A 19,874-nucleotide genomic window follows, 5' to 3' on the forward strand; every position below is an offset into this window, starting at 1 on the left:
AACCTGCTCGAACATGGCGGGTTTTAGAAAACTTTTATAAATCTGAACTTTACTGATGTCAAAATGTATTAAACACAGCTGATCTTACCGGTTTGCAGCGCTGCAGTTTGGAGGGTCCGTCCGGTCGCAGTTTGTAGTACAGGTAGTAGAAATGGAAACCAAAGGAGGGCGGAGCCTGATCAAAGGCCACATGAAGGCTCGATCCGAGCTGAGACACGTTCAGCGTCTTTGGTGTCCAGACTGCAAACACAAGAAATAAGAACTCTAAACTCCCACGACCTCTTAGATATTGCAATAAAACAAGTACAAGAAGAACCTTTCAAAAAATACAGCAACATTTCAGAAATGTAGGACCACATTGTTGTCTTTTTCTGCTTAAGGTCACCGTAGCCTCCCCTATTTCTCATCATTTCACCTACACAGAAAAACTTGAATCGTTTGTGCAAAAACGAATTCACAATAAACTGATCTAAGAGCGAGGCGGGGCTGGGTCCAGCTTTGGTAGTGTAACCAGCTCCCGACTAAGTCGGCCTACATGTGGCTCTGGTTATGACGACGACACTGAGGAACTTACATGGTTTGCAGACCAGGTTGTCTGATCCGAGGAGCATTTCACACGCTGTAAGGAAACAACAAAAAAACAAAACACACAGAGAGATGGTTACAAAGTTTGTTTTATTGTTCTCATTGTACAGCCTCAGTTTTGTCTCAGCTTATTAAAAAAAGGGGATGTTTTGGGAAAACTAGTCTGGCTTGGCACATAGTGAAACACACAACCTCACAGCAACTCCTAAGCTTTATGCATGTTCTGTCTTGTGATCCATTTAAACTCACTTCCAAGGTGGTGCATGCATCTCGGAGCAGTGCAGTAAATCTGTCAGTCTAGCAGCATTTTTGTTTTTATTCTGCTTCCAGTATTTAATGAACACGTTTCCATCTGACTCCACATGAAAGTAAACACTGTTTTCTTCAGGAGTGTCTCAAGAGGTGAGGACACTGACGTCACGTCTCTTCATTGGCTCCCTGTTAAATCCAGGATCAAACTTAAAATTCTTCTCATATACAAGGCCTTGATAATCAGTCCCCATGTTATCTTAATGACCTGATAGTACCATATCACCCCATTAGAGCACTTTGGTCTCAGACTGCAGGCTTACTTGTGGTTCCTAGAGTATTTAAAAGTAGAATGGGAGGCAGTCTCTCCAGGCCCCTCTTCTGTGGAACCAGCTCCCAGTTTGGATTCAGGAGACAGACACCCCCTCTACTTTTAACACAAGCTTAAAAGATTCCTCTTTGATAAAGCTTACAGTTTTAGCTGAATCAGATGACCTTGAGTCCTCCCTTAAGTTATGCTGCAATAGGTCTAGACTGCTGGGGCTTCCCATGATCCACTGAGCGTTTCTTTTCACATCTGTTTTCACTCACTGCATGTTTACACCTCTCTGCATTTAATCATGAGTTATTATTAATCTCCTGGCCTTTTTTATCCTGTCTCCCTCCCCTCAGCCCCAACCAGTCACTGCAGTTCTGACGGAGGTTTCTTCCTGTTAAAAAGGAGTTTTTCCTTCCGACTGTTGCAAAGTGCTTGCTTATCTGATTGCTTATCTGCATTATTGTAGGGTCTTCACCTTTCAATATAAAACGCCTTAAGGCAACTGTTGTTGTGATTAAGTCTTTATACTTTAACTTTATAAATAAAACTGAATTGAACTGATTTAAATAGAAAAAGAAAACATAAAAACAAAGCATCTTGTATCTTGTTTTTGTTTATGTCGTCACATGTATTACATACTAGCTGTATATATAAACACTCACATGGTAGAGGCTTGTGCATCCTGAGGTAGCCACGCCCTAAATCATACTCTGTTTTATCGTGCCTTGGAAGCCTAAATGGGACAATTATATTATAACAAAGAAAACGTAAAACTATGCTCACCTCTAACCAGTCGTGGCAGATGGCTGCCCCTCCCTGAGTCTGGTTAAGTCTTTACCTTAAAGTGTAAAGTGCCTCGAGGTGGCTTTTTGGGATTTGGAACAGTAAGATGATGTAAGAGGCGCCTGAAAAGGCTTTTCTAAACAATCAGTGAATCAGCTGATCGGCTAAAAACTCAGTCCCATACATTTGTGAGACGTGTAGGACTCACAGTTAGTTTTGAGGAAAGACGGAGGGAAGAAGCTCTCGTTCATCTGAGATGGAAAGGGAACCACACGAACCATGTAGTCGGTGTCAAAGTTCAAACCGCTGAACGGCTGACTGCTCAGCTTCTGTACATGAAAACATTAACAAACACAAACGTTCAACGGTGAAATTAGAAGGAAATGATGAGCGACAGTCTTCAGAGGAAATGAAGTAAATCGAAATAATACAGTTTAGCAGCAATGGTAAATCTCCGAGTTAATAAAGCACAAACATGTTTGCTTCATCCATTCATCGGGAACAGTGCACATTAATTGGGGTCATTGTGCCAACATTTTTTATCTGTGGGCTGCAGGCATGAATTGATTAAAAGCAGTAAAAAAGATAAAAGCAGACTCTAATGAGCATGTATGTGGACTTATTAAATACAACATCTCAACAGAAGAGTGACTCAGTGAGCCAGCTTACACTGTGTGGTAATTATTTCAAGGCTTCAGGGCCACAGATGTTTCAAGGATTCAAGTGTTTATCTTTGTCCAGGCAGTCATGTGCGAGTTTATTGTCAGTGTCCTATAATGACGATATTTTGGAAGAATGAAGACTGAAGATTGTGTTTCTGATCTCTTACAGCACATTACCATCAGCTTAGGAGGAGATTATTACACAGCCAGCCTGCAGCGGAAAGGATTGACTGAAACCACCAAGGGAGCTGAAATAATTTCATATCGATCGAGGGCCAAAAAGCAACAAAAAACAAAAGAATGAAGTAAAACAAATACACATAACTATATTCTGAGAGGTCTGCACAATGATTCAAACTGCTGATGTTAAGCCTAATATGCATTAACAACCCAAGAAACTGCAGATGCAGATCCAGAGGTATGCCTTATTGAGACCCAGGCTCTCTGTCCACTCCCAAGCAAACCCAGAATGGTGTCAATTACAAATCCCTATTTTGAAAATAGAAAGAATTAGGAGTGTTCGACTTGTTTATGCATGTCTGCTTCATTTTACAAAAAGTGTGCAGGGATTAACATGCTTATCCCTCAAAACAACATTTTCTTCAGGGCTCCTTGTCCCCCTGTTCCAGCACCCTCGATAGCCGCCTCTAACATGCTTACATTTGGAAGAAGCATCTTATCCTTTGAGCGATGTGCTACTGCGGGAAATGTGAAAAGCCAGCAGTTCAAAGTGTTTTTGTGGAAATGGCCCTACCGTGTTCTTGTAGGAGAAGTTGAGCTGTCGTGGGTCTTTGAGGATGAGGTGTTGACACTGTTTCCCTTCTGGATTCTTGTCCTCCAGGTAAACTCTGAAGCCTTTAATGTGTTCAATCCCTGCAGAGACGCAACAGCAAGTTCAGTCTCACCACGTCTGCATCCATCTTTTCTCTTCCTCACCAGTCTTTTCTCCTTGCCTTTTACCAACACATCCATATCCTTATTCACTCTCTACACTACACTCCTAACCAGATCTAGTTTCATTCCTACCTTCTTCTTACTCGTCTTTCTGCCTTTCCTTGTTCCCTCCTCTTCATCCATCTTTCCCCTTTTCTCTGCTGCACTCATTTCTATTGCACAGTTAAGTAAATGTTCTACTGTATTAGTAGCCCTTTGATTTGAGGTGGGATTTTTAGGTGGTCATGGTAGAGTTGCATGAACATACCTTGATATAAACACAGGAGAAATAGGTTTAACGTAATACCTTGCCAGTGCATGCTTGTCACAGCTAATCGACAAACTTACTGTCAGAAAAAGGCAAAAGACTGAAAAGGTGGGAATCTGATGTGTTGTGCCACTTTTGTGCATGAACTCCGGACATCATGGGGATAATACAGTTTGTGGACTTTCTTCTGTTATCCTTTCTGATACGTAACACACAGCAGGAGACTCCGAAGCATGAGTCATCTGCAGACGTATTCTCACTGCCAGAAACACATGTTGTTTTTGGTGCAAGTGTTGCCTGAATCGAGGCCACAGGTCAACCGTTGCTTACTGTGAACTCAGTGGACTATTACTTGTGGTATTCTCACTTTGTACTAAGGAGCTGGGAGATTAAAGACCACTAAACATCTTGCGATTTGCAGTGTCAACATTAACTCTAAACAGTACTATAAAATCTTGCATTTAGTTATGAAAAATTATATTTGATGTAGAGAAAGGAAAGTAGCACTAATAAGCAGTAGGGCAAAGACGATACCTTAATCAGTGATTATGAATGGGCACATAGCAGCTAATAGCCTAATTTTCTTCTTTACAGTCTTGCCAACTCTTTCAGGATGCTTCCTTCAGCTAATCTTTTTGTGCCCTTTCCTCAACTCTTCTTTTCAGACCATGAAAGGTCTAACTGGTTTTGATACCTGGTACTTTTCTACAGCTTATTTTACATTACAGATAGTAACCAGTCAGTGTAGCTGGGAATCATCCCAGCTAAACAGCAACCAGTCACGGCAGATAGCTACAATTAAAAACCAAATAGTGTGTAGAGCTAATTCACACAGTGATAACAAGGCCTCAAACCTACCCTTGTTTCCTTCTTTCCTGTGCCTCCTTATATCTCCGCCTATCCCCCAGTTCTCATTTTTCTCCCCCCTCCACTCTGTTCCTTCATTTGCATGCATCTCCTCTCGTCTCCACCCTCCTTATTTTCAGTCCTCTTCACTTCTCCTACAATCCTCCACTCCTTAAACCCCCGTCACTCCTCTTTGAAAGCACACCTGTCTTTTAATTATACCTATACATCGACCGGACATGTTTTTCATATTAGCTCTCCAGGAGAAAGACAGGGAACATGAGAGAGAGATGCAGCAGAACAGGTTTTTCTGTCCTGAGGCATATTTCTGAACACCTCTCTCGCTCCCTCTTTGTGAGTCGTGGATGTTTTGCATTTTAACAGCAGAAGCAGCCTGAGGTCACAATTGATCTGTTTTTCTTTCTCTCCTTCTCTTCAGTATAAATTTGGACAATCTTTATTCAAACTCAATAGCAATCAAACAAGAACCACGAGTATCTGTTTATCACAAATACAAATCTAAAAAGACCCCTTTTCACCTCTTTTATAAGATCGGACACATGTAAAGAGTTTATTGTTTGTGGTGGACGGTATTTTTTGTAAGTCGATCGAGTAGTCTGAATTGTGGCATGAATGGTTATGTTGCCTCACAGGAAAGAGTTTCTTGCGTCACCCGGGGCCTTTCTGTGAGGATTTCCTACAGGTACTCCGGTTTCCTCCCACCCCCCAAATACAAGTTAAAGTTAATCTGTGATTCTATATGGGCTCCGCATGTGAGCAAGGGAATAAAATCTATAGAAAAAAAGAGTGAAAGTACAAGTAAAAGTAGCTTGTAGTTGAGTTGCTTTAAGTGATCAGCAGTAGATGCTCTACTGCATCTCTCTCTCATGTTCCCTGACATTATTTTTGAAGATTAAATGCAGCTGCAAGAAGTTAAACGCTAAGACTAGGCTCAGTTTAATGTGATGATGCTAAATGTCTCCAACAACTAGTCTTATTTATCCCTGGTACGTAACATGTAGAAGCTTTGCCTTCTCTGGGAAAAACACAGTGGAAATATCTAACCAGCTATCCATTCATCTGTTATTTGCCACTTATCCTGTGTCGTTTGGGCAGCAGCTTAAGCAGAGATACCCAGACCCTCCTCCAGCTCTTCTGGATGTCCCCAAGCCAGAGAGCGATAATCTCTCCAGATTGTCCATGGCCTGCCCCCAGTGACAGAGCTGCTCACCCCAAGGGTCTCTAAGGCTGAGTCCAGCCACCCTTCCTACAGCTCGTGACCACAGCTGGGGGTGGGAATGTAGATCAACCAGTTGACAGCTTTGCTTTCATGCTTAGTTCTCTCTTCACCACAACAAACCTGTACAGCATCACTGCAGACACCACACCAATCACTTGTGACCAAGACCGCAAGACTCCTACTACTCCTACCCGGGGGAAGCAGCTTGTTCCCAAACCAGAGTGGGCAATCCACTCTTTGCTGGCTAGGAACCATGGCCTCAGACTTGTGACTCAGCACACGGTGGAGGTCATGGCTCAAGGAAGCTGACAGACTCACACAAGATCCTGAGACCTCCGAATCCGACAACCTCCACCCCTTTAAGAATTCTGTCCATGAAAGTTCTGAATGAGATCCGTGAACCAACTTCAACCTAGAATGAGTCCAACTTAATGCTGGCAATGCAAAACAAGCTCTCACTGCAGTTAACAACAATTAGTCACAGACCTTAATTCGGGTGACCAAAAAAAGAAAAAAGTCTTCCTGCCCAACTCCCTAATTTTACTCATCTGGTGCGCCACAGCCTTCAGCCTTGTTTCAGATAAATTCTGGGTTTGTCGGTAAAGTCTTGGCTGTCTTACAGCAGTAACCTTAAGCTGTGCAGATCTCAAAGAGGAAATCTGGCAACATGTGAGTATGACATGGAGAATTTCAGGGAGATTTCTGCCTCTCCCTCTCTGTGTGAGAAAACAACGGGCCGTTTTGTCACAGAGAGGGAGAGGCAGCAGAGGTTCACCTTACACTGTGCGCACACACATTCCTTCACGGTCAAATCGCGGCATTGTTGTGTGAGATGCGATCCTCTTTCCCTCTCTTTCCGGCCCCGATCAAAGGGACACACACGCACAGAGCTGGGTAATCTTACGATTTGAGCACTTTGAACTTTCTTGCTCTTCCCTCAACTTTCCCTGTTCTCTCTCTAAAACTGTCTCTCCGGATGATCGTGCAAACAGGCAGGCCGACAGGTAAACAGACCTAGTGGGCTCGCAGACCAGTGGACAACCACGGCGGCCTGATCGTCGCAGGCTAGATGACTGAAGGAGACGTTGGTGACCTCACGGATCATGTGCTTCCCCAGTGGGTAGTTTAATGAGCAGTCTGCAGAGAGAAACAGAGAGATATGAAGAGATTAACAACAGCACAGAGAGCCGCACTTTAACAAAAGATTTAATGGTTCTTGAAACAGAAATCTGAGCCTGATGGACAGAGTAAAGATTAAAGACTGCAGTTAACATCTTCACAGCCATTTAAGGACCATTCAGGCTCAATTCCAGATTCTTGCAGGAAGGTTATGGACTTTTGTCAACTCTGCCGATTCTTTTATTATAGTTTCCAGCTTGTTACCATCCATAAGTTAAAATCTAAAATTAAGTATCTTGAAATTTCTACTTAGCAGCTAAAACATCTGAGAAAACAACACAAAATTGAGAGAATAACTTGAAAAAATGGGAAAATAAACAAATAAAACCATAAAACTATACAAACTATAGGTACAATAGACCAAGATCATGCTAAAATGAAGGATATGTAATTCTGAATTTAAAATATAAGAAAGTTTATGGTCCAGAGCTCTGGTGGGAGATGCTCTGCGCTACTGACCTTTCCTTAATGGTCAGGCTTAAACTCAGACATTTATTTCTATTCTTAGGTCCATATGTCGTCTTTTCATTTCAACAGCTCCATAAACCTCCTGGTTAAAGTTTCTGCAGCCAATCAGGAGAAAGTTAGACTTAAAGGGCGGAGCTAAAACAGCTTGTTTGAACTAAGTTAAAGAAGGCTTAATTTGAACTGTGAGTTGTTTAAAGCTACTTTAATGAGAGTCCAGAATGACTGAACATAACAGCTCTACTTTTTTAAAAGTCATACGATTGACATCTTTTGTGTGTGTGTGTGTGTGTCATTATCTTTAGATAACCCTCTAAGGAGATACTTTGAGTTAAATTAAGAAATGCATTATTAGCAGATTCCACAGCTGTCCGATCTGTCATCCATATTTTATTAACCGCACCTTCATTAATTCAGTCGCTCTGGGTTGTTTGTCATTCACCTCCTCTCGTCTCCAACATTTCTCTTGTTTTATCTTGAGAGACACGAAGTTGGAGGGGCGGAGGAGGAGGAGCAGCCAGCCATGAACCGAGAGGGATCGGAGGAAAAAAGATGGACTTAGGATGTAGAAAGAAAAGAGGCGTGAACTCAGACACGACTGACTGCTCCCCTTTCCTCCTGCTAACCATCGATTGACAGAAGTGAGGAAGAGGAGGAAGAAGCTGGGAGAGAAGAGCTTATAAAAGATGGAGACGGATGAGAGAACGTTAGACACGAGTCACTGCTCCTCTTGCTCTCGCCTCTTCATCCTCCTCAAAGCAGGGTCATGTTCAGGGCTAAAGGAGAAGGTCACAGCTGGTTGCTCCTCTTCCTCCATCTTCCGTAGGATGTATGGAGGAGAGGAAGGCTGCAGTTCTTTTTACTCTTCTTCCTCCTTCCCTAATCTTTGGTTTCAGCATTTATAAAACAAAGCAGTGTAAAGACAGAAGAACGAAAAGAGGGCTAAAGTTCACTGCAAACGTTTTCTTTAGCTGTCCCCTTTTTTCTTCCTGTTCGCTTTCCAATTTAAGAAGCATAGGAGGAGGCGCTCACACAAAGCACAGAAAGAAGAGGAGGCTGAAGGAGACCATCACAGTTGCTCCATTTATTTGTGCATCCTCATCTTCTTTCAATGCTTCATCCTTCAAAGTAGAATTATGACAACTTGAACCTACTGTTTTTAAAGTATCAGCTTCAGCTGACGTTCTTCTGAAGCAGATTTCAGTCTGAGTAAAAAAATTAGAATTATTCAATGACAGTGAGGCACTGTCAGATTTCTAAAATGCATAATCTTTAGTTTTGGTTAAATCCTCTGGAGCATGTCACGCGGTTTGAGGCACTCCGACTGGATGCTCAAATCCTGGACATACTGTCAGCAAACGAAGACCAAAGCCAACAATTAGTTACCATTCAGTTAATTTTCTGAACACTTTTGTCAGCTAGGGAGGGCTGGAATCTATCCCAGCTGGAGCACAATCCGTGGACATAGCTATGTTGAGATCATCCATGGAGAATAAAACTCAAATAAATGTTTTGACTAGCTTTGCTTTTTAAAACTAGGCTCCAGTTTCGGCCCCCTGAAACTGGTGTATTAAGTAAGTGCTGAAACCAGCAACAAAGACCTTAAATCTTTCCTCTCATCAGGAAAGTGTTTCCTAAGGTTATCGAAGGAGCTGAAGGATGGACTTCGATGCAGTCACACTTCTTTCTTATCATGACCAGAGGAGACATGGATTTGTACAGGTATAAGGCACCTGTTCACTTCTATATGAAGCTCGCTATCTTCATATGTCAGCCTCGGTTACACAAGGAAGTGTGATGTCAGGTTTGAAATCATCTGAAAGAGGAGGTCTAATATTGTGGCAAAAATGTTTTCACGATTAATGACGGCTGGGACGTGAGCAGTTTATGGGTGCGTCTGTAAGTTAGAGCTACAGAAAATATCCCAAACACGACACTGGACAGGTATCTGACAGAGCTTACAAATGTACGGTTTTAATTTGACAAAATATCCAGGAGTTTTTAAAAATCCCGGACATCACAGTTTTTAAATGTGCATTTGTTTGAATGTGTGGATTAAAAAAAACATTTTGATCACTGGTGAGAATTTCCCACAGCAGGATGGTGTGTTTGCAGCAAAGATGATAAACCCATCACCAAATACATAAATAAATAAATAAATAAATAAACTATCCTCAACGTACTGCTGATCCTACAATCCTTTCTAGGGAACCTACTGGAGGTCAAAGGTCACCCTGCTTTATAATTCCCATGACATCACTTCCAGCAAAGAGAGGGTGTGAAAGAGGAAGCCTCTGGCTCTCCTTGATCCTCAAACTACTGAGGTGTGACACACACACACACACACACACACACACACTCTGATTGTCATGCTAAAACACTTGAGCGCTTCACTTTAGCTCCAAGCGTGTTTTCATTTCATCTGATCTTCAGAATTCACATGATCTTCTGACCTCTGACCCACACGTCATTGCTTACATAATATGTGTTAAAGCTAGATTAAATGAAAATCAGAGAAATGGAAGAAACTCACAAGACGACCCTCAGACAAAAGAATCACATTCTGTTAATAATGCAGTTTGACATTTTGGGTAATACGGGGTGATTTGGTTTAATCTGCAGATAAATGTCAGCAAATACAAACCTACATAATGTTAGCGTAGCATAAGTGCTGGAGACACAAGGAAAGAGCTGACCTGACTGTGTCCAAACACAGGGGAGGAAATCTTTAAGAAATCAGACTCACTCTAATTTTTAAAAAACTGAACCTGTGAATCAACTCAGAATCACTGAACACAGGAACTGCAGTTACGGCACAAACAGTTAATAAATTAAATCTGCTGCTGCACTTTTCCCTCATGCACAATTTTAAACTAACTAACATCTTGGACCTTACAGAAGGAGGAAGGAGGACTTTTTACATTTATTAGATGAAACACGGAATAATCTCCACCAAGGTTGAAGTTGTTGTCCACTCCATCCATGTATCAAGTCCCTAGATCCAAATACAGGTTTTCTTATTTAAATTTAATCTGTATTTATGACAATATTTTTCTCTATCGCACAAATATAACAATTTTTTTTTTCAAACTCCTCAATCAACACGAGCAAACTCCATAGTTAAACCGCATGTAGTTGTTAGCTGCAGGGGTTGCAATAACACTGCAGACAACACACACACACTTTCTGAGGGATCTGAAAGCGTTTCCTCACTCATGGTCACAGACAAAGAAGGGAGGGAGGGATCGGCCACGGTTCAGGAACTTGACTTTTACAGAGAAAAGAACAAAAGAAGAAGAGGAGGCGCAGGGTGGTGGTGGAAAAGGTGGAGGAGGAGGACAGAGGAGATGATGTGGGCGAGGGTAAGGAGGGCTTGCAGATTTTCATATCAAATATGACAGAAAATAAACTATTTTATGATCAAATTGATCTTTGTGAAAGATTTTAGGTTTACCCTCAGAGGAACGAGTCACACCTGTGGAGGATTTTACGTGTCAAATACAAAACGATCTCCATAAAATGCCTGCATGAAAGCTCTCTTCTAGTCTGTAACACTTCAAATTTGATATTATAATGTGATTTTATTTGGATTAACTAATAAATACCTTGAAATTCAAGTTAGGTAGAGCAAACATAATCAGAACTAGATTAGATTATTTTTTGTTATATATTCTAGAGGCTGATGTTAAACATGGCCAGAGTCCAGTAATGAGGTCTGCAAATTTAACTGGTCTTAACACTTTGGACTGTTTTTTGCCATCTCAGTCTCACACAGCTCAGCTCATTAAGTTCAAAGCTCATGTTTACAAGGGGAAGCCAATCAGAAAGAAGCTGACTTTGAGGGGTGAAGAGATGAAGCAGCTTCTTTTATACATGGACTTGCTACGACCCAATGTAAGATAAACAAGGATTATAATTGAACAGCAACACATGGAGTCTACCTCAACCCCCCCCCCCCCCCTTTCAGACAACATCTGATGACCTTTCTTGTACCCATAGTGACAAGTTTCGACACCTAAGTATGTATCAATAAAAGTGGTTTCATGACCATTAGAATAGTTTACAGATCATCTTCTTGCAAACTTCTGATGAACACACAATTATTTTGTTCTGTAAGCAGGCCTGAAATATGACGGACACCAGCAGAGCTTCGATGCTTCCTTACTCCTAGTATGCTTTTAATGGGTAAAGATTTAAGAGAGTACACCTGATGCAGACAATGCAATGTGCAAACCAGAGGAAATGTACCATGTGTGCTACAATTTTTGCTACATTTAGTCAGCCACTTTGTGCAGATTTACGATGTTTAAGAGAAACTCACTGTCGGCTCTGAAGGTAACGGCCAGCCTGCGGCCTCCATCTGCACCTGAAGGTACCTGAGGGAGAAAACAGAGATATATGAGACATATGAAAGTAACCACTCCTGGTGACAGGCGTGAAAAAGCTTAAACTTTTAGCAGAAGATTATGCAAACCAGTCACCTAGCATGGCTGTTTCACTTCTTTTTAACAAAATGACAATAACGGTGAACAGACATTAAGTCTACTTGCTTTCTAGCCATGCAGATGTAAAAGCCATGACTTGGTCTTAAGATGGTGTCAGCAGTGGAAATCTTAGCAATAATTACATTTTTGTAAGATAAAAGCTGGCGCCTGAGAAAGGTCACCAAATCTCCATTTAATAGACGGGACTGGGCTATCCTTGCAACCTCACCCATGAGGTCTATTTAATACAAAGAACAGCAGATACAGTAACACATGATGAGCAGCAAGATAAGACGAGACATCAGCTCCCTTGTGAGCTACAATTACCCAGAAGCCCATTCTCCATGTTCCCACACAAAGATGAGGACTTTCTTTACGCATGTTTCAGCCTCGACTGTTTCAGCAGTTTTACGGCTTTGACCCTTTTTTATGTTCTCACACACACACACACACACACACACACACACACACACACACACACACACACACACACACCCCCCTCAGGTTTATTACAGAGGTGTCAGACTGGTCTCACACACCTGAAACCAATCAAAGAGACACCCAGCTGAGTGTGTGCGAGTGTTACTGACGGTGTGCTGTTTATTAGCAGCCACTGTACCTCACAAATACAACCCATCCATACAAAAAGACACACACACTTTTAATGACATACTTGTGAAGTCCCTCATTGTCCAGATCGCAAAACACCTAAAGGCAACACAACAATGATAAAAATAAATAAATAAAATAGTCCGCACAGACACACACAACGTTTCATCTAATCATGTTTGCATTAATCATACGCTGTGCTTTAAGTTGGCCTCTGCTGTATGAACTTTGACCTTTAGAAGTTTATATGCTGCAGTGTGTGCACGTGTCCCGCTGGCAGCATGAACTAAAAGGCTAATTAAAAATCAAGGGGGACGTTTTTTCCACCAACAGCACAGGGGGAGGAAAAAAAAAAAAAGGGACTTCCTGGTTTCTTGCACTGACCCACAAAAACCTGGTTTTGCATGGAACTACATTTTTGCTAAAAACTTACGAGATAAAACATAATAACAAGTAAATAATTTTACATCACAGGTCAAGTACTCATTGCGAACACACATTTAAATTCCTCAAATTCACTCTGGTATGAATCAGTTAGACGTTACAAGTTTGTCAAGTTTTAACAGCACTGTCACCACAGCCTCTGTGACTGACAGGTTGAGTTTTCCGTGTCACACCGTAGCAGTAAGCACTGTTTACGGTGTTTGTTTACAATGCACGGTGCACGGTGTTTGTTGCTGAATTCACTTGTCAACAGTTATTATTTTGCTGTGCTGCAGTGGACAAACTGACAAGCATCAGTGGTTTTATTATGATTAAATAAAATAACTCATGAGAATCACACGTTGTCTAAGAAAAGGGAAAAAAAGTTTTTTTAATCAAATAAACAAACTTAATATTCTAAAATGCAAAAAAATAAATGTGCCGTGACGCCGCTGCTGGCACTTCTTAAAGTCACCAATGTTTACTTAACTTGACTATTCAAGATATCAGACTTCAGTCATTCTAATTTTTTTATATTTTTTTCTAAGTAATAGTCTATTTAATAGTGATGTCTTAATACATAAATTATAATTAAGACAGTACTTTTGATCCGCTCCTACTCTGTTATGGGTTTTGCATTACAACATTTCCTGTATCTCTTCAAACACTCCAGCATCTTACAGGACAGAAACACTTGACTTGGCTCTGATCTTCACTGTCTGACAGTCCATTATGAATTTATTTGTTTCCAATCCAAAGCAAATGTTATTTTGGTAAGCAAATTTAAGGTTGATCATTTAACATGGTATAAACATTGTGTCTTCAATAATTAACAAATAAGTAAAAGCCATCCAATTGGGGGTCAGGCCCAGACTGACTATATTGGCCATCGTGCAAGGGCAGAAAATCTGCAGTGGCACTAAGAGAAAAGTGAGGCCCATGCGACAAGCTTAGCTACAGGAAGAGCAACGAAGGGCCAAAGCAGGCATCCAACCTACACCTCGACTGCGTACCATTCAAAGCTGAACAGCTAGCAGACCTCTGTTGATCTGAAGGTAAAAAGCATCGACTGGTTCACCTACAGAAAAAAAATGTTGTGACATTTACTGAGATCCTGTCAACTAAAGGCTCCTTTTTTTTAGTCTTTTTGGGTCAAGGTGAACAAAACAGCAAGAGACAAAGGCACACCGGAAAGGAAAGGGGTGCACCTAATTTATAAAACAAGAATTGGAAATTCACTGGTATTTGTGTAGCACTTTTCTAGTCTTACTGAAGACTCAACTTACTTGAGACTACAAGGTAGATTTAACCATACATTAATTAAGTGCTTTACCCACCCAGCCCTGATTCTAAGGGGCTAAATCTCAGCGTTTAGTAAAAGGTGTCTTGTTCATTTCACACTCCAACTAATGGCAACTCTAAGCTATCCTAAAGTTACCCAGCTGTGTAAAAACACCTGGAGTTTTTACTAACTTGCATATTTAGATAATTCAGAATTAACGAACTATTTCTACCCCTCTTCACCACCAGTTAAACCGCCCACCGCTGTGAGTCAAACTTTAATACTTTACAGCAGACACACACACAAAAAGCTTTTTTTTCCTGTTGCCAGGTGTTTCTCACTAGTAATAATCATTATGCTTCTCCCCTGCAAATATCCACACACACAAAAATACGCACATCCCCTGAGGCCCGAGCAGACATGAATCCACATCAGTAAACAACTGAAAATACAAGTAGTTCATTATCACTCACAATAAATGACCAGATGAGCAGCTGTTTGACATCCTGTCCGCAGACACATAAACAAACCAGTCCAAAAAAAAAAAAAAAAAATTCACTTTTTCAGACAAGAAGAACAAAACTCTTTAAACAACATAAAAACTTTTGAAGAAACACTGAATTTCCCTTGGGAATCCCCAAACATCACTCACACACACACACACAAAATCAGTTCCTGTGGTAATCAGACAGCTAATTGCAGGCTCAGTTAGTTGAAACAGTAATTAATCAGCGCACACAAGGGAGGAAAAGACCTAAGGACTCAGGAGAGGAATGGGGGAGTAAAGGATGATGGGAGAAGTAATGACCGAGCCTGCAGGGAAGGAAAAAGGGAAGGAAGGAAGGAGGAAAGAAGAGAAGGAGGGATCTGATTAAACAGGAACTTCTTCAATTACAGCTTTTAAGGTTCACTTAGCAGACTTCTCCTCTGCTTCGTTTTGTTTGGGCCAGCCAGACCAGTTCCAGATGTGGGGACAAACTCCCAGCTGACCTCTAATCAACATACTCCTCCTGGGCTGAAGCATAAACAAAAGTTCCGTTCAGGGGAGGAAGATTAGAGGAAGATTAGAGCTGCACGATGAGCTGAAGTGCCTGCAGAGCAGAGCGTCTGTCAGGCACCATCACTTATGATGCTGCTCACTTGTTTCTCAGATATTTTCAGATTTAAATCACAGATTTCAAAACGCAGTTCCATTTAAGCTCATGTGCAGCTACTTGGGTTTAGACAACATTTTTTCCACTTCTTCCAGAATTCATAAATGTCCATCAAGCTGCAGTTCAGGCAGCTCAGGTCCTAATGTTCAGACTTCTCTCCAGTTTTGTCCATATGCTTTACTAGGGTGTAACATGCTCAACAAAAGGGGGGTTAAAACCTGGTTAGCAATCAGTCTTCATAGAGTCATTTATGTTATCTTATCTTTATCTGCTTGCTAACTCTGCCGTCATTGGGTATTTCCGTATTAAAATGGTCCTTGAATTCCCAAAAGCAAACAAACACTGGGCAAAAGCAATCACCACAGAGTTAAAAACAGTCCAAACTCTTTCAGTGTTGCTGTTCTTCCAGGTGCTACAATAAAGTTTAACATCCTTCCATCAATGAAAAAAGAAGACGTAAAGCTTTCAGCTGAATTGCAGGCAGGAAGTCTCCATAAAAAGCTGACTTACCATGTACTAAGTGAAGTATTTCTAAAAATCATACAGCACAACTGTAACTTTGAACTTCACATGTAATGATGGGCTAACTAATGGTTAGGCTAATATACACATTAGATATGCTACACATGGAGAGTGCTAATAAAAAGCTGAGGAGGCCGAGAGTTTTTCCAGGCTCGTGGTAATTAAAAATAAATAAATACAAATAAAACATGAGACTAAGCTCTTCAGCACATTGTTAAAGCTGTATTTATCTTCAACACTTGGTTTCACTTCACTGAAAATAAAATAAAATAAAGTTCTTTGTCTATTATAACTTCTAAGTCAATGCTAAGGGAGCAGCAAAACCACAAACATAAACAGCAGTAGCTTACAGGAAATGTGAAAAGCCTCTACATGTCTTTGACACTGCCCTCAGGTAACTACAACATGCAGATGTGGATCTCCAAAGCTCTGAGCAGCACCCGGAGGCTACCAGCCCACTGCCAGGCCTGGATGTTAATATGCCACAGTAATCACAGCTGCTTGTGTGATGGTCCAGTAGGCTGTACCTTAAACCAGCCATCCTACATTCATGCCCAACTGAAAGAACCTGAGGGATGAAGATGGAGCTGGTTCCCCTGTTTTATTTCTTTCAAAACTGCTAGGCACAATCAATCAACATTCAGAGAGCTCCAGCTGTTATTTCAGTTCATTCAGTCTAATCAATAAATATTTGTTTAGATTGATCCCAAGGAATGATTGGGACTGCTATGATAAAAATGAAGTGTGCTTACATGTGGTCGGGGACATCTGATTGCTTTTCTTTAAGTGAAAAGTTGAGTTCGATTACTCCTATCATGTTAATCATGTCAATATTATTAAGCTATAATTGATATATTTTTACTCATCTCCCCTCCTGAGTCCGTCTCTGAGTATTTGCTTCTAGAGAACTTGTTTTCTGCACGCAGATGAGATAAGACACAATACGACCACTTTTTAGCAATTCTGCGAACTTCCAGAGACTACCCCACCAAAGAAAATGCTCCTTTATGGCAACTACTTCAAAAAAGCCACCTGAACCTTTTTATCTTCATTGAAACTTCACTGAGGATTTCATTGCACACAAAGAACAGCGAGACCGTGTGAAGCTGATGAGGTCCTTGTTCATGCAAAAGCCTCGAGGCTAAAAACTCAGCCCTCTTAATGTCTTCCTGCCTTTTACAGACAAACACACACCTCCAAACACTTCCATATGGCACAACAAGGCCGCTGATAACAAAGCGCCTGAGTCGGAGTTGGATTCAGTCTGTGCTGGTCTTGTAGGATCTTGTTCACTGTGTGTCAAATACCGTTTTGGAGCAGATGCAGACTGTCAGTTCTGACGAATCGCTGCATCATCATCGTGATCATCATCACAGGGGAAAAAGGCTGTTTTTGAGGCGGACGGAGACCTTTAATCAACACTGATAATGTACTTTCCTTCTATCCTTCCCTGTAAACTGGTATTTTACACAAGAGAAAATTATGCACTTTATAATTATTATGATCACCTGGTGAACTTTGTTTTTTAAAATCATGTCAGGACACATGAACTGTGTGGCAAAAGATTAAATCTTTCTGATGTAATGGAGTCATGTTTTATTTTATTCTTCTATCAGAAGAAAAGTTAAAGGATTTATTTTTAGGGCTTTGGGAGTTTCAGCATGGACTGAGAAATAGTTTAACTTCATCCTCATAAATCACGGGAGAGTGATACTGATGAAAGAACCAGATACTGTTGAGACACGGAACAGATATTCAACATGCAATGCATAAAACACACCAATCCAACACACTATGAGTGTTTTTTAATAACTCAAACTGATTCTTGCATAGTACAGTTACATTTCAATCCCCACTAAAGCATATTTAATACAAGGCAGCCAGTAAAAACACGGTTAAAACTGTTATGTTGAGATCTGTTCATAGATTCTGTTCAGTCAGTGTGAGTAGGATGGATGAAAGTGTTCCACCTTAAAAGTGCAGCTAGATTGTTGCCTCCACATGGCACTGAATTGAATCATTTCACGCATTTAGTGTATAAGTTAACCAGTAAAGATGAAAAGGCAGCAAAATATTCTGCTACTTATTAAATATACAAGATAGTAAAAGCCTAAGACTGAGGAAAGATGGCTATAGCTCAGGGGTAGAGTTGCTCATCTACTAATCAGAAGGTTGGTGGTTTGATCCCCAACTTCTCTTGTCTGTATGTCAAACTATCTTTGGACAAGACAGTTAACCCAAGTTGCTCCCCAATGCTTACCCAATAGAGCACTTAATTACAAATGCAGTCAGTCGTTCCCGTGTCCTAAAGATGGGGTTGTTGCCACATTAATTTACACCTTTTAGCTGATTTTCTCATTCTATTATAGTTTTTCTTTTAGTAAAATTTACTAACAGCAGACCTGCTCCTTTTTCAAGTTAACAGGCTCGCAGTTTGATAGGAAACCCTGTGGGATCATAGATTAAGTGAGGAAGTGTGCATCCATCCGGAGAAAGAACATAGAGGAGAGGGTGCATCGAAAGTGAGGAGCATGTACTTGTTGATAAAGATGGTCAGACATGCTAGATGAAAATTGGAGACACAAAGTATTTCGCAAACAGGCTGACTTTGGTGAATCATCTTTAGAATTCAAATTCAAATTCAAATTTTATTTGTCACGTACACAGTCATACACAGTACGATATGTAGTGAAATGCTTGGACAACTGCTCGTGACCTAAAGAAAACAAAAAAGGAAAAGGCTATGAATAAGATAGGAAATAAATATGAAAAATTTAAAAGGGTAAATTTAACTAGGAAGGAATAAAATATAAATTAAGGTTAAAAATGAAATAACTGTACAATGTAACTAGAAATGACCTAAACCGTGCATCATCAACGACTCTGGAACTGCCAATCAGTGAGTGCAGTCCAGTCAAAATGTTTTATTAATGGCTAAACATGGAGAGCAGGAACGCACGCATCTGTTGTCACATGACAAACTGCTGAACAGGAACATGAAATCATGTATGATCTCGGTTCAGCACCAAATCCAGAAAGAAAAAGCTGGAAACAAAAGTGAGGTCCAACAATACAAACTCTGTGTGAGTGTGAGCTCGGGAGCAGCCAACCAGAGATTTCCCACCGCAAGAACAAAACCTGCGGCTTCCTCCTCCTGCATGACTGCTCCTCAATGTCCCCCAACCCCTCCCACCCCTCTTCATCAGGACTCCTCCTCCTAACCCAGGAGGAGCTGCTTCACTCCCGCTGTGATGGTTTGTCCTTTAAGAGACTCTGAGCAGGCCAAATCCTGACTTCCTTTGAAAATACACGACCTAGACAACACTATACATGTGTAGTGAGTGACGGTCCAAATCTATAGAACGAGGTCATGTGACGCTCATTTGTTACCTGAGAAAACTCCATTTTAATTTCATTTAGGATTTTAACATCCAACATCTTCCTTTCACTACAAAGTTCTTCTTTGTTTGAAGGACATAAAAATACACAAATTCTCCACCACCGTCAGGGGGCCATCTCTTTGCAACAAAACTGACTCTGAAGGAAGAGCTGTGGCCCACTTTTACACATGAGCTCCTGACAATGTCACAGGAATCAGGTCGGGACATTGTCTGATGTTTCCCTTTCACACGTGTAGCCACACAGCAGGAGAAAGTGCACGCCCAACACGTTCTCACTTCTCAAAGTACACTACTTCCCAAGTAGAGACTCCATTAGCTTGCAGTGATTTGACCAATTACCTGCTCCATTCTCACAGGATTAGTCAAACCACGACAGACTTTAGACGATGGAAGTCGGAAGATCCACCGAAGATCATTTATATTTCTGTTAAGGTGTCTAAAAAAATTAAGATTTGCAGTACATGTGTTGA

General features: G+C 41.0%; 1 protein-coding gene across 1 annotated transcript in view; it reads right to left on the minus strand.

Moving 5' to 3' along the window:
• Positions 1–19,874, minus strand: part of il17rd (interleukin 17 receptor D) — a 33,870-nt gene that overhangs the window by 8,910 nt on the left and 5,086 nt on the right. The window contains exons 2-7 of the mRNA XM_004548796.3: positions 11,851–11,905; positions 6,900–7,022; positions 3,353–3,471; positions 2,145–2,265; positions 575–619; positions 89–240 (exon numbers count right to left, since the gene is read on the minus strand). Of these exons, the coding sequence (XP_004548853.2) occupies positions 89–240; positions 575–619; positions 2,145–2,265; positions 3,353–3,471; positions 6,900–7,022; positions 11,851–11,905 (615 nt within the window). The remainder of the gene's footprint in view (positions 1–88; positions 241–574; positions 620–2,144; positions 2,266–3,352; positions 3,472–6,899; positions 7,023–11,850; positions 11,906–19,874) is intronic.

Source organism: Maylandia zebra, linkage group LG5 (assembly GCF_041146795.1).
Source record: "Maylandia zebra isolate NMK-2024a linkage group LG5, Mzebra_GT3a, whole genome shotgun sequence".
NCBI lineage: Eukaryota > Metazoa > Chordata > Actinopteri > Cichliformes > Cichlidae > Maylandia > Maylandia zebra.